Here is a 14,024-nt window from a genome sequence, read left to right as displayed (position 1 = left end):
AGAGATTGAGATCTGAAGATCACAGTTTGAAGCCAGCCCAGGCAACAAAAAGCCAGAAGTAGAGTTGTGCTTCAAGTGGTAGAGAGCTAGCCATGAGTAAAAAGCTCAGAGATAGCACCTAGTTCCTGAGTTCAAGCCCCAGGACTGGCACACACACAAAAAGAAAAACAGCTGGGCAAGGATGGCTCATGCCAGTAATCCTAGCTAATCAGGAGGCTGAGATCTGAGCATCTCGGTTCAAAGCCAGGCCAGGCAGGATAGCTCGTGAGACTCTTATCTCCAATTAACCAGCAGAAAACCAGAAGTGGCTCTGTGGCTCAAGTGGTAGAGCTCTAGCCTTCAGGTGAAGAGCTCAGGGACAGTTCACAGGCCCAGAGTTCAAGCCCCGTGACCTACAAAAAAGAAAAAGTATACCATGGATTTTCAAAGCACAACATCTAAGTTCCAGTAATAATGCCACCACTTACTAGCTCTGAAATTAGAAGTCAACTACTTAGTTTTCCTATGCCTCCATCTTGGCTATCTGTAAACATATGTAAAGTACATGGAACAGAACCTGTCACAAAGAGCATTGTGTAAATATTAGCTAAAATTATTGAAACACAAATCTAATGTCATTCTCCACTTAAAATCCTTCCTACATTTACAATAAAATTGGCATTCTTCTCTCTCCACTCTATTATAGCTAGAAGTGTCTTTCCTCTGCCTGGGCACTATCCCCACAGCGTTCAAGCACTTCCTCCAAGAGGATGCCCAGGACACTTGCTTTCTCTCCACCACCACCCTCTTCTCTTAGCTTCAAATACTTGATTTCCTTCAATACAGTTAGTATAACTTGAAATTATTTTATATACCTGTTTACCTTTTTAGTCTGTTCTCCCCAGCTAAACAGAAGGTCCATGAACAGAGGATATTCATCTTCACTTATCACCACAGCCCTTGTGCCAAGCACAGGGCTTGGCATTTGGCAGGGACTATATCAACATTTTAATATATAAGTGGCTACAAGAGACAATGCTCTTAAAGAACCTCAATGAGAGCTGTTGAAAAGGGGTATGGGAGGAAAGAGAAATGGGCATGGAGGGATACTGGCAGGATGTGGATGCAGTTGAGCTAATAAGGTGGATCAAGGAAGTTGAATATGGTTGAAATAGACTACAACTATGAAAACAGAACAATGCTCCAATGAAACTTGTTGCAACTATTTTGGGGAAGGGAGGCAGGGGATTGGAGCTTGTGAGACTGATTAGAATACATTGTAAATAAGTTTGGAAATGTAACAATGAAAGCCCCCCCTGTAAAACATATGCTAATTTAAAAAACATACTCTAAGCATAATCTAAAAGCACCTATTACATCTACTTCTTAAATATTCAAGAGTAGTGATTCGTAATTTCCTAAGAACAAACTGAAAACATAGGTTAATATTTTATAGTTTTACATTTAACATTATATGTGCCACATACAAATGTTTATATATATTATACACAAGATATAGATAGATGTATAGAAATATACACATAGTCCCTCAAAGAGTGCTTTCTTGCCATCATACTATCTCCACAAGACTTATCTTCTCATTTTAGGAAAAAAAATAAACTTAAAACTTCTTTAAAAATTAATTTCAAACAATAAAGAGTGGTAAAGTTTCCTTCCCATTTCATTTATTATCAACCTCCCCAAACAGGTAACCATTGTTCTTAATTCCCTGTCTAGTCCTCCAGACAATTTTCATGAGTACACAAGCACTTCCTTCCCCCCCCACAACTGAAACCATAGAATACAATGCACATGGGGCTGGTAATATGGCTTAGTGGTAGAGTGCTTGCCTTACATACATGAAGCCCTGGGTTTGATTCCCCAGCACCACATATATAGAAAAAGCCAGAAGTGGTGCTGTGGCTCAAGTGGTAGAATGCTAGCCTCAAGCAAAATGAAGCTGGGGACAGTGCTCAGACCCTGAGTTCAAGCTCCAGGACTGGCAAAAAAAAAAAAAATACAATGCACATTTATTTACAGTTTGCTTTTGTAACTTAGGAGCTATTTCTGTATTGATTCATAAAGAGCTGTCTCTTCTTTTGCACAACTTCAATCACTAAGTAGGTATATTATGATTTATCTAACAAGTCTCCAAGTAATGGACCCTCAAAGTAATGAATAATCTTGAGCCTATATTATCTTACATATAAACAAATAAGTTCAGGTTAAATTCCTTGAACTGTTACTGTCAGGTAAAGAATTTATAAAACTTGAATTTCTAAAGCTACTGCCAATGTTTTTAAATATATATCAGGACCCACCCAGAATGAGAACCATCTCCTTAAGGAGCTGAAATAAAAGGATTATAATATACATAATTGCTTACATGTATCAAACAGGAAGAAGCTGGCCCACCTTTTGGCTGGAAGGTCAAGGAGAAAAGGTATTTCCAAAGCTCAGGAGCTAGAGCCAAGGTAGCAAGAGCTAGAGCCAAAGGAGCAGACAGGTACTGAGACACTGTCACAGGCAGAACAAAGGAAGAGAAACAAGTTGCTTTCTCCTTTCCTTGGCTACCCTGTCTCCCACTGGTGGTACCCACTGGACAAATCCAGTCCCAAGTAAACTGACCAAAGACCTGGGAAATGTTGCCTTGCAGGTTGACCCCAGCCAGGTGCCAGTGGCTCAGGCTTATAATCAATCCTAGGGACTCAGGAGGCTGAGATCTGAGGATTGAGGTTCAAAGCCAACTCAGGCCTAAGAAAATCCTTGAGACTCTAATTTCCAATTAGCCACCAGAAAACCAGGGGCAGCGCTGTGGCTCCAAATGATAGAGCGTTAGCCTTGAGTGAAAAAACTCAGGGACAGTGCCAGGCCCTGTTCAAGTGATCGATTAAAAAAAAATGTTGAGGGGCTGGGAATATGGCCTAGTGAGCAAAAAGAAGCCAGGGACAGTGCTCAGGCCCTGAGTCCAAGCCCCAGGACTGGCAAAAAAAAAAAAAAGTTGAATCCCTCCTCGGGCAAAGGTCAAGAATTGGAGCTCAGCCAACAGGACACAGGGTATATTAAGAGCAGACAGATATATTCTTCTACCAACAAACACTGGCATGGCCTAGCCTCACTTTTCTTCAAACTTAGGGACTACTGTCTGACAGGTAAAAGGTAGAGTTTTAATTTATATTACTCAGAGCGTAGCTGAAAGACATTCACTTGAGCCTTCTAGTCACTAATGAGAGGGGGGACAGGAGGAGGAATCAGTGAAAGTTAATTCACGACACCTGCCACTGGATTCAGGAAGATCAGACTGGCAAAGAGCCAAACTAGCCAGTCACTTTCTGAGTAGAGACTGAACTCCAGAACTCTTCTAGAAAAACTGAAAGGTAACGGGGCAGCAAAGGAATTAAAAATACCTTAACTACACTCTACACACATTATAAAGAACAATGTGTTTTTGTAAACTTTCCCCTGCTTGCTCCTCCTTGGAACTGCCTTCCAACCATTCAAGTCACCATCCTCTCCTTATCCTGTACTCAAAGAATAAGTATACCCTGGACACAAACAAAGTATAGCTGAGCCTGTAGCCTATAATCCCAGCACTAGGCAGGCTAAGGCAGAAGGACTCAGTTCAAGGGCCAGCCTGGGCTCCATAGCAAGAACTTATTCATAACCACAAAAAATTAATAATAAAAACAAGTAGGAGGGCTGGGAATATGGCCTAGTGGTAGAGTGTTTGCCTAGCCTACATGAAGCCCTGGGTTTGATTCCTCAGCACCACATATATAGAAAAAGCCAGAAGGGGTGCTGTGGCTCAAGTGGCAGAGTGCTAGCCTTGAGCAAAAAGAAGCCAGGGACAGTGCTCAGGCCCTGAGTTCAAGCCCCAGGGCTGGCAAAAAATAGGAATTTTTAAAATGTTTTTACCTGGGCTGAGAATATGGCTTAGCGGTAGAGTGCTAGCCTTGCATGCATGAAGCTCTGGGTTTGATTCCTCAGCACCATATTTTTTAAAAAAAATAGAAAAAACTGGAAGTGGCACTGTGGCTCAAGTAGAAGAGTACTAGCCTTGAGCAAAAAGAAGCCAGGGACAGTGCTCAAGGCCTGAGTCCTAGGCCAAGGACTAGCAAAAAAATTTTTTTTACCTGACTGATACACTAGCAAAAAGGATCCTTTAAATTTTCTTCAGCCTCTGTTTGAATAAACTGTTTGGATAGATTTATCCTATCTTCTAAACAAGCTGAAATACACTTCCCCAGACATTTGAAAGTTCTGTCTCATACTCTAAAAATATACCACAGCAAGTTATGCTTTGCCATTGGCTGGCAACAAAGTTGTTCCTTTTTAAAAGGCTCCATTTTATTTTTCAAGATGAATTTTTTTAATGCTTTGCTTTGAAACTTGTTAAGTAGTAAGAACCATAAAGAGCTGTTTACTTCAAACAATCAGGAGTTGAATACAAGCAAGTGAAATTTATACAAATAATCACTGTATAATAACTCATACATCAAGACTGTGAAAGATTTCCCCTTGATTTAAAATTAATACTCTAAGATGACCAACATAATTTTTAAGTGTCTTCCACAAGGTAAAGAGGAAAGGTTTTGATGAATCAAATCAATAAAAGGTTAAAAGTTTCTTTCTAGCACCTAGCATGCTGCCTGGCATTTTAGTAGAAAAATCAATACATGTATGTTCATTGTAAATGTTCCAAGGTGGTGAATTAAATGACACTACACATTTAAAATATCTCCATGCCTTGTATAAGCATTCTCTTTCTCCCCTCCTCTTCCCTCCACTCTCCAGATTGGAAAGAAGTATGCCTGGAAACTATGAAAAGTTTTTAGCATGGCTCCGATGGCTGGCGCCTGTAATCCTATCTACTCAGGAGGCTGAGATCTGAGAATCACCATTCAAAGCCAGACGGGGCAGGAAAGTCTATGAGACTCTTATCTGCAATTAACTACCAGAAAACTGGAAGTGGTGCTGTGGCTCAAGTGGTACAGCGCTAGCCTTGAGCTGAAGATCTTAGGGACTGCTCCCAGGCCCAGAGTTCAAGCCCCACAGCAGACCAAAAAAAAAAGTTTTTACACTGTTTAAGCCAACATGGATAAAAATAATTGCTTATTTTTATTAGTGAGAAAACATTTCAGTGGATGAACTTACCAAATCTACTTCACCATATCCTACCATCAAAACATTACTGTCTCCAATTTCTTACTAATACTGATGTATTACTTATGTTTAATTCCCAGATTGTTTCTGTGACATTTTCCCAGAAGATATTTATAGGACAAAGATAAGTTTTAAGCCTTTTCATACTTAACAGCTTTCTTCTTATAGTCTTCAAAGATCTAAAATTGCTGAAACACTTTAATAACTGCTTGTACCTTCAAGTCATTCACATTTCTTTACTCACAATCAGGACTGCCTTTGGAACAAAAGCATCAAGCCAGCTAACTTCCTGGTCTCTGTTACCATTTATATACTATACCTATGTGCCCATGCCAAATTGTAATGGGGGGAGGGACAGGGCACACAGAACCCATTACTGAGGATCTGGTGTCTCCAGACAAACAGCATGACTGCAGGAGAGTTTGCAACAGAGTCCTTTCTTGCCACAGCACCCTCTTTCATAAACAACACACCCACTCGGTGCTACAGCACTACCCCTGGCTTCAACTATGAGAACTGAACTCGCCAAATGCCATGCCGGTGCCAACTTCCCACCAGCCCAGCCACATGGCTTCCTTTGAGCAAAAACATCTCCCTGTGAGCACATGAATTCTAGAAAGCACCTTGATTAACCACTGCATCCCGAAGCCTTCAATACTGCTGATTCTTACAGGCAGCTGCTCCAGCAGCCTGTAATTAAGATTTTTCTAAAACACTCCCTTATTACACCGGGTTCTGATGATTCCGTCTGTCAGCAGAAAGGAGATCGTTAGCAAAAGTAAAGAGCGCCACAACTTGGGGTGTTCCTGTAAAACAGAGGGAGTATTAACCCTTTGCTTTCCAAATTAGTGACCCAACTCCATGCAGAAAGGCACCTGATTCTGTTTGGAAAACCTTCACAAAAATGACACAACAGCCATTTGAAACACGCTAAATAATTTACAACAAAACACTCTTCTCGTAAAGGGGAATGTCAGACTCACAAAACCTGGGCTACGCAGGCACGGAGACAACGACCCATTTCCGGAAAGTGTCCCCCACACTTGATGCGGGTGTCACCTCCGCTGCTGGGCTGCCTGACGCCCCAGGCTCACACTGGCAGCACCTTTGACCTGATTTTCTTCTTACTCCGAAACCTTGGCCATTTCATCAAATGCATGCTCAGACCTGGACTCAGACCCCTTCCTCGTTTAAGCAAAGCCCTCAGATCACTATTGACCTCAAGCAAGGGGGGAAAAGTCGGGGTTTCCAACCGTAGCGCTGTCCTCCCGCTTCCCATCGCGCACCCCAATTCAAAACTTTCCCCTCCCCATTTCTCACGGGCTCGCCCAGTGCCGCCACGAGAGGACAGCAGCCGAAAAGGGGTCGTCCAAAACGGCCGGGCTCGGGAGGGCGTGGATGCCCTTGGTGACAAGACGCGAGGAAGGTCGCCCATCACGTTCCTCACCCCAGAACGGCGACCCCGAGACTCCACCAAGAACCCCGGCCTGTGGTGACTCTCCCTCCGTCCCCGGCGTGTCCCCTCCCTGGGACCAGGAACCCCGACCCCGGCCCGGAGCGCCTCAGGCCTCCCACCGCCGCCCGGCCGGCTCCGACGCCGCGCGACCCCCTGGTCTCCACAGGCGACCCCCGGGCCCCCAGGCCGCCCCGCGGACCGGCCACACCTCCTACACTCACCGCCGCCGCCCTCGCCACCGCCGTCTTCGTCCATCTTGAAGCCACTCCCGCAGCCCGCGAGCCCGGTGCAGGGCAGGCGACGCGCCGAGGAACGCCGCCGTCAGAAGCTCGCGGGCGCTCGGGCGTTTCCACAGCGCGCGGGGCCCGGGTTGCGGCCGGGCCTCCTCCTGCGGCCGGGCGGGGCCTCGCCGCTCGGCGCGCTGTCACGTGACTCTAGCCCGGACCAGCGGGCGCGGTGGGCGGGGCCCGAGGCTCCCGGGCCCCACCCGCGGGAACTCAGCTCGCCGGGCGGCGTCTGCTGCCTGAGTGAGAAGCAACCACCCTGGGGCACAGACCCCACACACACTTCCACAGCGCGCAGCTCCAGACGCTCCCTCCCACCGCGACCCCTGCTCTCCAGCAGCCTGGGGATGGACGTGTGGTCCGGGACGCGGACTCTACAAAACCCAGTAGCCAAGGATTGCAGCTTGCACGTGCAATCCGGAGGGGTGGGGGGGAGTGGATGTATAAATGAGCGCACCGACAAACCAAGCCGGCCCCTCCTCAGCCTCAAGACGTGCCCCAATAACTCAAGCCGGCCTTTCAGCTTTCTAATATATAGTGCAGCCCACCTCTGTCCTGACGATGGTATTTTAAAATTAAAGTGTAAAGCTTATAAATGAATGTTGTCATGAGATTGGAACCAAATCCCTATCATGCACACCTGGGATCCAGCCCTCAGAGGACATTATAGGGATTGGACAGACTGGCGTCAGATGCCCTTGGAATTTAGCTCCAATCTCCCTTGGATTGCTGCCAACTGCCCTGGATTTATGAAGCAGGAGCTCTGAATTCAATTTCCCGTGGGCACAGCAGGGTCTGGGCGGAAGGCCTCGGTTCGTCTCGGTTCCAAACCTATGGATTGCCTGTCTCATTTCTCGTATCTCGTTTCCAGTAACCCCTCCTGCAGCAGTGAATGTGGGCCCTCCCAAGCCATTCTGCTCCAACTAAATCACATTAAAGAAAAGCAAACATTGTAATGGAGGAGACTGCTCATCTCTAATAAAAATTTCCAGCAACTGTTTTATATTTACAAACTGTCCATTGACTCAAAGGATTCTTCCACCATCATCTATCAAAGTAAACAATTTTCACCTTTTGTTCAAGGTTGTAGGATGATTCCAGAGTTGAATCTCCTGCTGGGCACCAGTGGCTCACACCTGTAATCCTAGTTACTCAGGAGGCTGAGATCTGAAGATCATGGTTTAGAGCCAGACCAGGCAGAAAAATCAGTGAGACTGTGATCTCCAAACCACAAAAAGCCGGAAGTAGAACTGTGGATCAAGTGGAAGAGTACCAACCTTGAGAAAAAAATGCTAAACACTGGGGGCTGGGACTATGGCCTAGTGGCAAGAGTGCTTGCCTCATATACATGAAGCCCTACAAGAGTGCTTGCCTCCTATACATGAATCCCTGGGTTCGATTCCCCAGCACCACATATATAGAAAATGGCCAGAAGTGGCACTGTGGCTCAAGTGGCAGAGTGCTAGCCTTGAGCAAGAAGAAGCCAGGGACAATGCTCAGGCTGAGTCCAAGGCCCAGGACTGGAAAAAAGAAAAAAAGTACATGAAACCCTAGGTTCCATTCCTCAGTACCACATACACAGAGAAAGCCAGAAGTGGGTGCTGTGGCTCGTTGGCAGAGTGTTAGCCTTGAGCAAAATGAAGCCAGGGACAGTGCTCAGGCCCTGAGTTCAAGCCCCAGGACTGGAAAAATAAATGCTAAACACTAAGGGGCTGTGGCCTGGCCCTTGAGTTCAAACCCCACAACCAACCACACACACACACATACACACACACACACACACACACACAGAGTTCTACTTCCTATTAATCTCATGAATAAAATACCGGGTATTCTCATGCTTCCTAAATTGTGGGGGGTACATCTGGGTATAGATAAGATGTTAGGCAGCTAATGTGACAAAGATGGAACAGAAAAGTGATCTGGCAGTCAGGAGATATAAATTCAAGTCCCAACTCACAGATGTGGCTTTCTGATCTTGTTTCTGTCAAGCTTATCTTAAGATAACAATGTCATTACAGTGGGTGGGGGGAACAGCATACTTTGAACTTGATAATGTGTTATATGGAGCTTTGAACTCAAAGGCATCAATTATAAATGTGTTTCAATATCAATTCTTAATTCTTCAGTTTTCTCAGCATGCAGTCCAATCTGTAGTTATTCCTCAGAGTTTGAATCTAAAAATTGCTTCTGGTCTCCATCTAATCTAACTTCCATCAAAATAAAGCACAACCCAATTATTTGTAAGCAAAATATATTATCCTATAGGTTATCCTAGACTCCATTTCCACAAACCCTGCAAAAATGTTGGGAGAGGTTCAGAGGTGATTCACGTCTCATACCTTTAATCCTAACTACTCTAGAGGTAAAGATCAGGATTGTGTTTCAAGGGCAGCCCAGGCAAAAACTCAAGAGCCTTTTCCAAAAATACCAGAGTTAAAAAGGATATTGGAGAGGCTGGGAATATAGCCTAGTGGTAGAGTGCTTGCCTAGCATACATGAAGCCCTGGGATTGATTCCTCAGCACCACATATATAGAAAAAAACCAGAAGTGGTGCTGTGGCTCAAGTGGTAAAGTGCTAGCTTTGAGCAAAAATAATCCAGGGACAGTGCTCAGGCCCTGAATTTAAGCCCCAGGACTGGCAAAAAAAAAAAAAAAGGATATTGGATAATGGGCTGAAGTGATTGAGTACTTGTCTGGGAAGTGAGTGGCCTTCAGTGCAAATTCAGTATGTTGGGAGAATAAAGGCTTAGAGTGTCATTTCTGCACTTTATTAGAGAAATTGGAAGGCTTTAAAATCTTCATAACCCAGAGGTATTAATATCTAATTAAAAATTAGATTTTTTTAAAGCAATGCTTTCCAATATTTCTCAATTCCCACTAAGATAGCAGTTGTGCTGGGCACCTAGTGACTTACAACTGTAATCTTAGCTATTCAAGGAGTTAGAGTGCCTGCCATGAGCAAGAAAGCTGAGCAAGGGGGAGGCCTTTAAGATCAAACCCCAGTGTTGGCTAAATTTTTTTTTTAAAGATAGCCACTGCCCCAAATATAGGAACATTAAGCGTCCTAGTTATTCACTAAGATAGGCACTCAGTTATGTCTAATTTATGAGAGCTTTGCTTAGATGTTGAAAGCTTTATAAGTGAATTTGTAAGTAAAATAAGTCATGCCACAGACCTGTGCCAAGATATTTGTATTAAATCCAGTTATTACACATTGCAATCACTCTGAAAGACAATAAAGATTTAACAAGATTTATCTGCTTCTGCTTCTTCTTTTTTTATTTTGGTGGTCCTGGAGATTAAATTCAGGACCTTGCCAAACATTTTACCATTTGATCCACACATAACATAACAAAATACAGTCCTTGTTTTCATGGGACTGATGGCCTAGAAGGCATATAGCCCTACTAAGCCTATAATTAGGCAATTGTTTAATTGTAACTTTGAAATTCTCCCCTACTTGGAGACATCCTCCCAAGTGGTTACATACATATGTGTTAGCTCTACAGCCATAACTCCTTCAGGACAGGGATCATAATCTCGGTTTATTTTATCTCAACCATGTCCTCAGAGGGTAACCATGTGAAAAAAGGAAGAAAACAGTATTTGCTAGACAATCAGGGCCACGGAAAGTAGAAGATATTCTAAACATATGCTGAAACTCATTCAGCCTTTGACCACTACAGAATATATAACAAATTTTTAAAATGTGCACATTCCAGAGATTTCAGAGCTTCTTTATACATTCATCTTGCAAGTTGAAGTCTGTGAAATTCTCTCCCAGTGCTAAATAGCACAGGACTCAGAACATTGCCAGTTCTGATTTCTTAAAATAAATCAGTGTGGGCTGGAAATGTGGCTTAGTAGTAGAGTGCTTGCCTAGCATGCATGAAGCCCTGGGTTCAAATACTCATTACCACATAAACAGAAAAATACAGAAGTGGCATTGTGGCTCAAGTGGTAGAGTGCTAGCCTTGAGCAAGCCCCATGACTGGCAAAAAAAAAAAAAAAATCAGTGTGCCAATGGCTCACAGCTGTAATCTACTCGAGAGACAGATCTCAGATCTGGAGGATCACAATTTGAGTCCAACAGAGTAGCAAAGTCTGTATGACACTGTCTTCAAAATAACCCAGCAAAAGTAGCTCATGTGGTAGAGCACTAGCCATGAGCAAGCAAGCCAAGCAAACCTGAGTCCACCAAATACCACCAAAGCAAACAACAGCAAAAGGAGAGTCTCACATAGTAGCCCAGGCAACCTCAAACTCTCCATCCTTCTATCTTAATCTACCAAGTGCTAGGATTACTAGTGTACCCTGTGACACCCAGCAGTTTCTTTTGCTGCCCATGCTGCTTGACAGATTGCTGCTGCCAGACCAGCACAGAGCAGTTCCCGCCTCCTCTGATAACAGTCAAGAATGCAGACACAGTGGTGACTGTGAACAAATGAGGATCTCCTCTGATCTTCTACATATGCTCAGGGGCCTGGGTCAATCTGGAGAAGGCATACAACATAGCCAGCTCACTCTCACAAAAAGAAAGTTATCGTTTCCAAAATTAATTCCACCTAAGAACTGAGCTGATGTTGCACAGATTAATGTGTTCCACTGGGCCCAAGCAAACAAGACGAGTCCTTGTATTGAGTCACATCCTCATTAAATTTTCAAAAGCTCAGACATTCTGCACTTGGCTATGCTGTCTCTCTTTTGCAATTGCTCAGTGTCATCCATCTACCTTGGTCTTGTTTTTCCCCTTGACATCAGTACCCCAGTGTCACTTTACCAAGGGTAGCTTCATTCTTGAATGATTTGTAACTTGTAACTTAGCAACAACAAAATGGGGTGGAGGGAGAAAGATGGTCAAATCTCTCTTCCAAGGTAAAGGTTAGGTTTGGTTTTTATCGGGGGGGGGGGGTTGTTGGATTTGTTTTGAGTTTTTGTTTGGTTTTGTTTTGCCTTTACTGAGGCTTAAACTCAGAAGTTCATGCTTTCATTTAGTTTTCTTGCTCATAGCTGGTGCTCTGCCTCTTGAATTATGCCTCCAGCCCAACTTTTTGGCTGATTAATTAGAGATAGAGTCTCAAGGACTTTCCTGCCCAGGCTGGCTTCAAAAATGGATTCTCCAGGTCTCATCTTCCTATGGAGCTAGCATTATAGGCATTAACTACCAGTACCTCACCCACAGTAAATTTAGAGAAAAAAATAATTTGGCCCCTATTCTGAGCTATTTGACCTTGGAAGAAAGATTCTGCTTAAGACAGCACCAATATTAAGAGTTATTCAAGAAAGTTGTCTGCTATAGTAATAAAAAGCTGTGCTATTTTTAACTAGTTCTTCATTTTTTAGTTTGTCCCTGACCTACTAAAAACATTAAAAAACAATTAATTTCAAAAATTAAGTTGGTCAGAAAAAAAAGTTGGTCAGAATCCACAATGTACAGCTTAAAATCATCAGGAGAATCATCCTAGAGAGTAAGTGTTCTGTTAGTCAAGCAATTAAGAAGAAAAAGGGTGGCTGGGTGTGGTGGCTTATACCTATAATCCTAGCCACTCTGGAGGCAGGATCAGGCTGAGAACAAGAGGACTGATTTGAGATCAGCCTAGGGAAAAAGTTCCCAAGACTTCATCTCAATCAATTAGCGGGTTGTGATGTTGCACACCTGAAATCCCAGCTACCTAAAAGGTGGAAATAGAAGGACTGAGGTCCAGGCCAGTCCCAAGCAAAAAAAAATGTAAGACTCTACCTGATAAATAACTAGCACAAAAAGGGAGTCATGGTTGAAGTGGTTAGAGTGCCTGCCTAGCAAACACAAGGCTATGAGTTCAAACCCTAGTACTACAAAAGGGCAGGGGGGCTAAAATAACAAACATGAGGACATAGAACATCTGTCTGACTCATGTCCTGTTTGCAGGGAAAATGTTGCCTCTAGCCAGCAAGGAACAGGACACTGGTCATGAAGCATGTGACTCCAAGGGCCTAACTACACACAAGCAGTCTGAATTGTCAGTGTAGACGCCAGTTCTGAATTCCAGCCATTTATTGCTTTCTTTAAAAGGCCACATAATGCCCACTAATAGTATTTAGACCCTACCCATGATGTATCCCAGAGCACCATCACTAGTACCTGGATAAGCCTGGTCATATATCAGGCTAGCTTTCTTGTCAACCTTAAAGATTCATAAGGTTTCCTGGGTGCCAGTGGCTCACACTTGTAATCTTACTGAGAGGCTGAGATCTGAAAATTGAGGTTTGAAGCCAACCTGTATAGGAAAGTCTGTGAGATGTGAGACTCTTATCTCTAACCACCAAAAAGTGAGAAAGGGAGCTGGGGCTTAAGTGGCAGATTGCCATCCTAAGGGAAAGCACCTAGGCCCTGAGTACAAGCCCCAGTACCACCAAAAATAAAAATAACAGCTGGAGTCCAGCACAGTACTAATCAAGAGGCTGAAGTCTGAGAATTTAGCCAAGCAAGAGAACAAGGCCTTGAGTTCAAGATCCAGTATCAGCACACTAAAAAAAGAAAAGGGAAAAGACCCAGATTCTCTTCTAAGATACATTTACAGTATAAAACTGAAAAGTATAAAACACTGATGGAAGATACCAAAGAGAATCTAAATATATGATGGAGAGATCTATCACGTTTGTGAATTGGAAGATGACACAGGAAGATGGCAATTCTTCCCAAACTGAGATGTAAATTTAAAGCAATTCCTATTCAAATCTCAGCCAGTTTTTTTTTTGTAGATAGGGCCCAGTTTATTCTAAGATTTATTTAGAAAAAGACAAAGAAACTAGAACAGCCAAAACATTTTAGAGGAACAATAATGACTTAAGGCGTAGCTCAGGTAGCAGAGCTTTTGCCTGGCTCACACAGGGAAGACAGCCAGGTGAGAAAGAGCAGAGCAAGACTGTTGTAGTTGTCAGCAAACAAAAGCTGAGGGTGGCTGGGACTGCCAGGAGCTGAGAGAATGGAAGAAGGGGCCATCCTCAGAGCCTTCAGAGGAGCTGTGAGCTGTGGTATGACTCTCTTGCCTTCCTAAATTATGAGACAATACATTTCTGGTTCTCTTTTCTTTTCTTTCTTATGTGTGTATGTGTGTGCATGCGTGTGCATGTGTGTGTGTGCACGTGTGTGTGTGAA

The 14,024-nt window shown here is 43.7% G+C and overlaps 1 protein-coding gene across 1 annotated transcript in view; it reads right to left on the bottom strand.

Annotated features, from left to right (window-relative positions):
• The window catches only part of Cyth3 (cytohesin 3), a 96,750-nt gene extending 89,769 nt beyond the window's left edge, over window positions 1–6,981 (bottom strand). Inside the window, exon 1 of the mRNA XM_048367439.1 lies at window positions 6,820–6,981. Coding sequence (XP_048223396.1) covers window positions 6,820–6,853 — 34 coding nt within the window. The 5' untranslated portion in view covers window positions 6,854–6,981. The remainder of the gene's footprint in view (window positions 1–6,819) is intronic.
• Between the last annotated feature and the right edge of the window lie 7,043 nt (window positions 6,982–14,024).

Source organism: Perognathus longimembris, chromosome 1 (assembly GCF_023159225.1).
Source record: "Perognathus longimembris pacificus isolate PPM17 chromosome 1, ASM2315922v1, whole genome shotgun sequence".
Classification (NCBI taxonomy): Eukaryota; Metazoa; Chordata; class Mammalia; order Rodentia; family Heteromyidae; genus Perognathus; species Perognathus longimembris.
The sequence above is the reverse complement of the archived record's forward strand: the minus strand, read 5'-3'. Positions and strand labels throughout refer to the sequence as shown.